This window comes from Protobothrops mucrosquamatus, unplaced genomic scaffold (genome assembly GCF_001527695.2).
Source record: "Protobothrops mucrosquamatus isolate PMUCROS unplaced genomic scaffold, P.Mucros_1.0 scaffold78, whole genome shotgun sequence".
In the NCBI taxonomy this organism is placed as follows: domain Eukaryota; kingdom Metazoa; phylum Chordata; class Lepidosauria; order Squamata; family Viperidae; genus Protobothrops; species Protobothrops mucrosquamatus.
In genome coordinates this window covers 1,976,614-1,985,807 of record NW_015386455.1, presented here as the reverse complement: position 1 = coordinate 1,985,807, position 9,194 = coordinate 1,976,614, and the positions used below count along the sequence as shown (strand labels likewise).

The window sequence follows — 9,194 nt, the reverse complement described above, 5'->3', positions numbered from 1 at the left end:
AAATTCATCCAGGGAACCAGATGGCACTTATATTTCTTGATGCACAAAAAGCCTTTGATAACTTAAATTGGCAATTTATGTTTCAACAACTTCAAGAAATGGACTTTGGTGAAAATTTTAACAAAGCAATTCAAGCAATTTATAAGAAACAAACAGCAAGAATACTTTTAAATGGAGATTATACAGATGGATTTGAGATAAAAAAGGCACTAGACAGGGATGTCCACTGTCTCCCCTGTTATTTATTCTTACATTAGAGTACTGGCAAGAAATATTAGACAAGATATAGAAATTAAAGGTTTGGAGATTAAAGACCAGAAATATAAACTACAGGCCTTTGCGGATGACTTGGTTTTTATTTTAGAGGAACCATTGGAAACAGCTGATAAACTCTTGCAGAAAATTGAGAAATTTGGAGAAGTAGCTGGTCTGAAAATAAATAGGGAAAAGACTAAAGTATTAACAAAAAACCTAACAGATAAACAGAAAATTTAACTTGCTAAAATGACAAACCTTCAAATAGTTTAAAAAGTCAAATATTTGGGCATTTATTTAACTGCAAAATATACCACATTAAAAGAAGATAATTATGAGAGATTAATGAAACAAATAAAAATAGACCTGGAAAGATGGGGAAATCTTCAATTATCACTCCTAGGAAGAATAGCGACGGTTAAGATGAACATTTTACCAAAGCTAATTTTTTTATTCCAAACAGTTCCTATTAAACTTAGAGACACATTAAACTTAGAGACACATTAGAACCTGAAAAGGACTGAATATTTCAGAATAGATGATTGATTTTTAACCAAGTTCTAATTAATAGGTTGATGACATTGTTATTTTTAGTGATTTAATGATTTTTATCTGTTAATGTTGATAGTCAAGATTTTTTGAGATTTTATTATTTGTGTTTATTTAATAGATGAACTTATTTGTTTATTAATTGTTTGTAATACGGCTATAGTTAAGCTTATTTTAAAAATGGTTGAGTATGATATTTACTCGTTATTATGACCCGGACAGTAGCTTGTTTGTTAAAATATGAGATTGTACCTATCCTTATTTTATCCTAAATCCCCTATTCCCTTCCCCCCATCCCCTTTCCCTACCATACCCATATTGTTCCTATTTTTTCCTTCAATAAAATATTGTTTAAAAAAAACATGGTTCTCCTCTAAAATAGTTTCTGAAATTCCCTCGCATATTGCTTCTGCTATACTGCTACCACTTTGAAAATTTGAAGGGAGCAGGCTTCTGGTTTTGATGTTGCAGCAGGAAGATGAGGCTCCGTCTTTTGCATTTGATTTCGCCCCGCTGAGGGACCCTGGAAAGGGTCGAAAGTCACTCCGTAGAGGTGACAAGCAAGGAGGGAACCCTTGTTGATTGCAGGGGGTGGGGTGACAGCCCTCCCATTTGATTCAAGGAAGCCCTCCAAACCAGCGGGGAAAAGACTGGCTACATTTGCATAGCCAGTCCTAAGCTGCTGATAACGGAAGACAATAAGCACCAACAAGCAACTTTACAGCAACGTGGATGAAACTGGGTGAGACCTGATCCTCTCTTTATGATTTTAAGACCTCTTCCTGAAAAACTGCCCAAAGCATTCCCCCCAATGAGAGAGGGAAGGGGAATTTCTGCCCCATTCCCTCAGGAAAAAAAAGTGGTGATTTAATTACTTGGGGAAAATGGAGAAAACTACAGGACTAAGTTGGAATATATATATATATATATATATATATATATGGCTTGAAAATTTGAGGACTAAACGTGCTTTTAAGACCTTTTTTTTTAAAAAAAGAGAGACTTGACAAGTCTGCAATATAAGTTTTGGATTTAAAAAAAACTGAAAATGGCAACAATGACAACTAGTGGTGAATTTACAGCACTACAACTTATTATGCCTAAAAGAAACCTGTCTCAAAGCCCAGATTTAGATAAGACTCTGGCTGGACTTGAAAGCTTTTACTTTTGAAGATTGTAGGTGAGAAAGAAAAGGCTTGGGGGCTGCTTATCTGTGTGGCAGAGACGATAAACTATTCTAAAATTGGCCTGTCTGAACTACAAATACAAATACTGACTTTCAGAACTGTATTGTGGAACTATTTTCTTATAGAAGAAATATACACTGTTGCCTGATATGATGGAACATTTTGGATTTTAAATCTTGACTGATAAACAACTTTTAATGGTTCTTTCTTCTCCCTGGACAGAAAAGATATATTTCTCATTGGACAGAAAAAAATGAATTTCACTTATATTTGCTTAGGGGAGGTTTAAGAAAGGATTGATAAGTTGGTTGGATAATCTGGAGCTCCAATAATAATTAACTGAAACTTTCTAAGTTTTCAAACAGATTTCTATAAAGGCTATTTACAAAAAATAAAATATGTTCCATATTTAGCACTAAATGGTAAAAAAACCATCCTTAACATCTGTTTCCAGAAGCCTCAGTTTGACATACCACCAAGAAAATACTGATGAATCACAGAAAGAAATTCTCTCCATGTTGAAATTAATACAAGAAACAATTGCCTTAGTTCATGATGAGATTAAAAATAACACAAAGGAGATAAAAGAACAATTTTCTAATTTAAATCTACAAACCCAGAAAATAACCACAGAGAAGGAACTAGCAACCCAGAAAATAGGAGGAAAACTAGAGAAAGCTAGAGAAACTAAAGATGGAGGACCAAAGGAAAAAACTAACGGCCAGACTCAGACAAATGAAGAATTAGAAGACATAACGATAATATTAGAAATGGAAAAGACATTTTATCAACCAAGATTTCAGAGTATACTGGAGGATAAGGAAGGAAAGCTGATGAAATGGAAGATAGAGCTGTTACCAGAACTGTGGGGAATTGGAGAAGGAGGGAGACTGTTTAATGAATATCAGTGAGCTAGCTCTTCCAAAAATACTTTAACTAAATTGTTTCTTTTGCTCCAAATAATATGCACAAAAATAGAGGAAGAATTATTTGATGATCCAAATGCATTGACTTGGAAAATTAGTTGGCAAAGGAAGAAAGCTAGAGTAAGACTGAAGAAAACAGAAGCTTTGACCTATTAGAGGGGATATTATATTATCAATTAGATGTTTGAATATGGTTAAGAATAGATTGCTAGAAATAGAAATATTATTATGACTAGATAGATAAGATTGGTAATCAGAATATCATATTTTGGCATGAAAAGGGAAATAAGAAAATTCTAAGAAGTTTGAATAAGGGAAGCTTTTGGTTACCCAAATATAACTTGTTTTGAAACTATAAATTATTGGGATATTTTGAATATGGATGGGAAATTAAAACTGGAAAAAAAAAAAGCAAAAATAGGATACTAACTGAATAAATGGATATTGAGTGCAAATGCAATTAAGATATGTTTTGGTTAGAAAAGATATTTTAAACTGATATTGATATTATTATAAAACTGTAATAAATGCTGATATCTATTAATAACAATAAGAATTGCATTTGCTTAATGTGGAAAAATGTTTATTATTGGAAGAAGAGAGGAGATATTGGATGGTGTAATACTGGACTTAGCTTGAAGAAACTTATATGTACCACGGAATTATTAATGGACCCAGTCAACACATTGTCTATTAAGCACTTATTTGTAAAAATAGAAAATTAATAAAATATTTATATATAAAAAAGAAAATTTGAAGGGAGCAGTTGTTAAATTAAAGATTTTCATTGTGCAGCAGTCATTATTTTAGTCTTTTTAATTAATTTCTGTAATGTTTGAAGTAATTTTATTCCTGAAGTTTTCACTTCTGCTGCTTTAAACTGGTATTTTAATGCAATATGTTTTATTTTTTAATATGGGTTTTATTTGTGTTCCAGTGGATACTTTTGAGACTTTGCTATATAGTGACTCACAAATTTTGAAATATTAACCCTCTCCCTATTATTATGTCTCACATTTCTGTGGTTAACATGTAAGACTTCTTCATTTAATAGCTGGATAATTAATATTGCCATATTTAAAAAAGTGTTATGTTTAATATAGAAATTTCCATTTTTTTCCCGTAACAGGTCCAGATGGATATGGAACATCAGGTTTTCCAGGTGTTTTGGGTGAGAAGGGTACAGCAGGAGAGCTGAGCCCCATTGAAGGCAGCAGAGGACCTCCTGGTCAGAAGGGGCAAAGAGGGGATCCAGGTTAGTTTATTAGCCTCACAATTAATAAAATGCTTTCATTTTTTTCACAGATACAAACATTTATTCCAAATCTCATATCAGAAAGTACAGTTGTACTTACATGAAAATCTGTATTTTTTATAAATGTATTGCAAGTTTTACAGCTGCAAGAACCATTTAGCTCAGTGGTTCTCAACCTTTTTAATGCCGCAACCCCCAACCGGTCGTAAGTCGAGGACTAAACCGGTCGTAAGTCGTGGACTAAACCGGTCATAAGTCGAGGACTACCCAACCAGTCGTAAGTCGAGGACTTTCCCTGCCCGGGAGCGCCGCGCATGCGCGGTTCCGCCCCCTGCGCTGGCCGAGGTGTAGCTGGCAAGCAGCAGAGATGGAGCAGGCCGACCACCAGCTGGCCCAGCCCAAGGGAGGTAAGGCACCCTCCGGAAAAGGGAAAAAAATGGCGGACAAAAAAAAATGGCAGACAAAAAAAATGGCGGACAGCCTTGCTTGGCGACCCCCGTGAAATGGTCGATCGACCCCAAATGGGGTCCCGACCCACAGGTTGAGAACCACTGATTTAGCTCATATTATATTCAGTTAGTAAGCTAAAAAAAAGTAGGATAGATAGCATCACCATCAGATGGATTTGTAACTGGCTGACAATGTACTCAAGAGTAGTCCTTAATGGTACTGTGATGACCCAGGGCAGGCACAGAGACAACACAGTCAGCTGACAGGTCAAACTGCCCCTTTATTGCTCCAAATGTTCCCCAACTGCTCCCACGTTTCTGGCAAGTCCCAGAGCAAAGTGAAGACACACACACCTCCAGCAGCCTCTGGCTGCAAGTAGTCCAGTGCAAAGCTGTGAATACAACAGCTGCCAAAACAAGAAATCCAGCAGGGCAAGGGATTAAATCAATGAGTCCAGGAAACAAAGGAGCAAGGCAATTAATCCAGGAAGCGTCCAACGTTGGCAACAGCACACAACCCTCCATGAATTCAGCATTTATTCCTGACAAATGTGCCTCCCCACAGTGTCTCTTTAAGTCTCAGTCCCCAGGTGTGCCTTGTGGAGAGGAATGGGGCACTCTCCTCCCAAGTAGGCGAGTCAGCCTGTGCTGTTCCCGCCTTCTCTCCACTCTCTGTGCTCGAGGATCAGGAGGGGGTGGTCCTTGCTCATTGCTTGAGCTCTGTCTCTCATGTTCACTGCTTAGCCTCTCTTGGTCATCCTGCCTGTTCCTCCCTGCCTACAAGCCATCCCAATCCTGAAAGGCCCTGGCCTGCCTCAGCCTGCTCCTCCCCATATTCCTCCAAAGCCAACAACTCCTTCCCCTCAATCTCCGTTGGCTCCAGTTCCGGCTCATCTTCTTCCGCAGGCTCCGACGGCATGAGATACTACCTCTACATGGAGAGAAGTAAGCAATTGGGTACCACAAAGTTCCGTATTAGGCCCAGTACTCTTCAATATCTTCATCAATTACTTAGGTGAGGGAATAGAAGCGGAACTCATCAAATTTGCAGATGACACTAAGCTGGCAGGAATAGCCAACACCCTAGATGATAGGCTCAAGATCCATCTGGATCTTGACAGACTTGAACACTGGGCCCTATCTAACAAAATGAAATTTAATGGAGAGAAAAGTAAAGTCTTACACTTAGGCAAGAAAAACCAAGAGTACAAATATAGATTGGGTGAAACCAGGCTTAATAGCAGAACTGTGATAGGGATCTTGTAGTCTTAATGGACTACAAATATGAGCCAACAGTGTGCAACGGCAGCAAAAAAAGCCAATGCAATCCTAAGTGCATTAACAGAGGGATTCAATCAAGAACACTGAGGTACTAATACTACTCTATAAAGTCTTAGTAAACCCACACCTGGAATCCAGTTTTAGTCTCCACACTATAAAGAAGCTGTTGAGAAAATCAAGGAAAACTGTTATGTAGAGTACGATATGATAGAAATTGACTATTATTGATTGTTGTGAAATGTGAACCCAAACAACATGCTGTTTACTAAGCACCAAGTTGTTAGTTTTAAAAAAATCAATAAAATATATATCAAAAAATAAAAAAGCTGTTGAGACTCTAGAAAGAGTGCAGAGAAGAGCAACAAAGATGATTAGGGGACTGGAGGCTAAAAGATATGAAGAACAGCTACAGGAACTGGGCATGACTAGTCTAGTGAAGAGAAGGACCAGGGAGACATGTGTTCTAATATTTGAGGGGCTGTCACAGAGAGGAGGGGGTCAACTTATTTTCCAAAGCACCTGAAGGCCAGAGAAGGAATAACGGATGGAAACTGATCAAGGAGAGATTCTACCTAGAAATAAGGAGAAATTTTCTGACAGTGAGAACAATCAATCAATGGAACAGACTGCCTTCAGATGTTGTTGGTGCTTCATCACTGGAAGCTTTCAAGAAGAGACTGGACTGCCATTCTTCAGAAATGGTGTGGGGTCTCCTGCTTGGGCAGAGGGTTGGACTAGATGACTTACGAGGTCCCTTCCAACTCTGTTATTCTATTCTGTTCTAATATAAAGACTACCTAATTTTTCTTTTCTTTTCTAAAATGTCTATGCATCTCATACAAGATTGAAATAGTTTGATTTTAATAGCTTAAATTTGTATTTTCCAGAACTGAATATTTACAAATATTTGCTTGCTCTTACTTCCCAGCAAACCTCATCTCAACCTAAGAGTAACTTTGTGTCAGTCTCCAGTCTTAAAGGCTTTTTGTTACAACATACAGTACTGTAATTTGGTATAGTAGGAAGGAACAATTCTTTTTTTCACTTTATGCCTGACTGCCTGTCCTTCTGGTATAGCTGGCTTCAACCATTTCCAGATGAAATATTTCAAAATGGGAAGTTTTTTCTTTAGCTATAATGCATCTCCTAAAATTTTGACAATGTGTTTACTTTATTAACTAGTACAAGGAGTCCTCAACTTACAGCCACTCATTTAGGGATTGTTTGAGGTTAAGGACAACGCTGGGAAAAAAATGACTTCTGATGATTCTTGCACTTACAACGGTTACAGCATCCCTGTAATTTGGGCCCTGGGCAATCAGCATGGATTTATGATGGTTGCAGCATCCTGGGGTCACCTACAGCCTTCCTAAATGGCTTCCAGCAAGCAAACTCAATGGGGGAAGCCGGATTCACTTAACAACTGCATGCTTAATGACTGTGGTGATTCACTCACCAACTATGGGGAAGAAAAGGTCATAAAATCAGGTGCAACTCATTTAACAACTCTCTTGCTTAACAATGGAAGTTCTGGTCCCAATTGTAGTTGCAAGTTGAGGTCTACCTGTATTTATCCAGAAGAGCAGTTATCAAATTAAGGTATCTGCATTGCTGACTTAGCAATAAAGAGTTTGTATAGTGCAAGGAAAAGCAAAAACACAACAAAAGAACATTATTTGTCAACCAAAATCACTGAGCCTAGAGTATCTTACCACCTCTGCTGTTTTATTCCTGGTGTATTTAAAGCTACCGGTTTGTTTGTTTTTTCAACTATTGCTTTGTTTGACTTTGACCATCAGAAATCTAATATTTCTTGTCTTTTCATGACTCATTCCCAAAACTCAGAAACTTAAAAAATAAATAAATAAATTATGAGAGAAAAGTGCTACTTGAATGGGAAGGCATTTTCTGCCACTCTTAATGGCAGACTAAACCACCACCATATCATCAATGCCCTTCAATCCCAACTTGCTGTAACTAGGAGTAGTCTGGTAGAAGAGAGAATTCCCTTTGTTTCATAAGCCAGATCTCCATGGTAATATGCCAGGTTAGTTCTTTCATCCAGGAAAACAATGGATAATGTCAGGTTGATGATTTGTCTGCAATAAAGATTCATAAACTAGCCCAGTGGTTCTCAACTTGTGGGTCGGGACCCCATTTGGGGTCGATCAACCATTTCACGGGGGTCGCCAAGCAAGGCTGTCCGCCATTTTTTTTCCCCTTTTCCGGCGGGTGCCTTACCTCCCTTGGGCTGGGCCAGCTGGTGGTCGGCCTGCTCCGTCTCTGCCGTTTGCCAGCTACGTCTCGGCCGGCGCAGGGGGCGGAACCACGCATGTGCAGTGCTCCCGGGCAGCGAAAGTCCTCGACTTACGACCGGTTGGGTAGTCCTTGACTTACGACCGGTTTAGTCCTCGACTTACGACCGGTTTAGTCCTCAACTTATGACCAGTTGTGGTCGTGGCATTAAAAAGGTTGAGAACCACTGAACTAGCCTATCTCGCTAATTTGTTTGCTGGAGTCTTATGGAAATAAAAGCTGAACAAAAGTTTAAGGATGATTTTCTGTCTGGTTTTGGTGTGAAGTGTGACAGCAAGGAAAACAGGCTGGCCATGACAGTTCCCTCTTTCCACGAACAATAGTCAGGTTGCAGCCTCCCAATGTATCTCTCCTGCCAGTGATTACTTCACTTGGAGGCTGTTTTGCATGCCATACTTTTTTCCTAATTTTCCCCATTTTCTTGATGCATCCCATCATGTGGGATAGGAAGAACTACTTGCCCTTCCTACTGTATTTACTAATCTTTCTCCCAAATCTATCTTCAGAAAGAATTTCCATTTCAGTTTAGATATCAAGTTCTACCTTCTCACTGACAGCATCCAGCTCTCTTCCAGTCCTTTATCCTCCCCCTTTTTTCAAAGCCTGCATCACATTAAAAATTCTGTATCCCCCAATGTTTATAATTTGCTCTCCCCACAGAAACTTGAAGATCAATAAGTGCTGAACCTTAGTTGCCAACCAGCATTTTTCTTTCCTCACCAGCTCATAACACCAGATTAATCAATGTACACCTCCACTCCTATCTGTCTATCTGTCTATTCTGTATCTGATATTTGTTCCTTCATTTCTGACTGGCAGGATGGCGAGGTTCCACTGGTACACCTGGACCAGATGGAAGACCAGGATTTCCTGGAGTCTCCAATATATCTGGTATACCTGGCGATGTGGGTTCACCTGGTTTTGATGGAGTACCAGGTAATGCAACACTGCTGTATATTCAGTGGGGATGTATGAA

At 38.6% G+C, this 9,194-nt stretch overlaps 1 protein-coding gene across 1 annotated transcript in view; it reads left to right on the top strand.

The window, feature by feature from the left end:
* COL4A2 (collagen type IV alpha 2 chain) overlaps positions 1-9,194 on the top strand; it is a 234,063-nt gene that overhangs the window by 209,584 nt on the left and 15,285 nt on the right. Inside the window, exons 39-40 of the mRNA XM_029283411.1 lie at positions 4,047-4,172; positions 9,038-9,154. Coding sequence (XP_029139244.1) covers positions 4,047-4,172; positions 9,038-9,154 — 243 coding nt within the window. The remainder of the gene's footprint in view (positions 1-4,046; positions 4,173-9,037; positions 9,155-9,194) is intronic.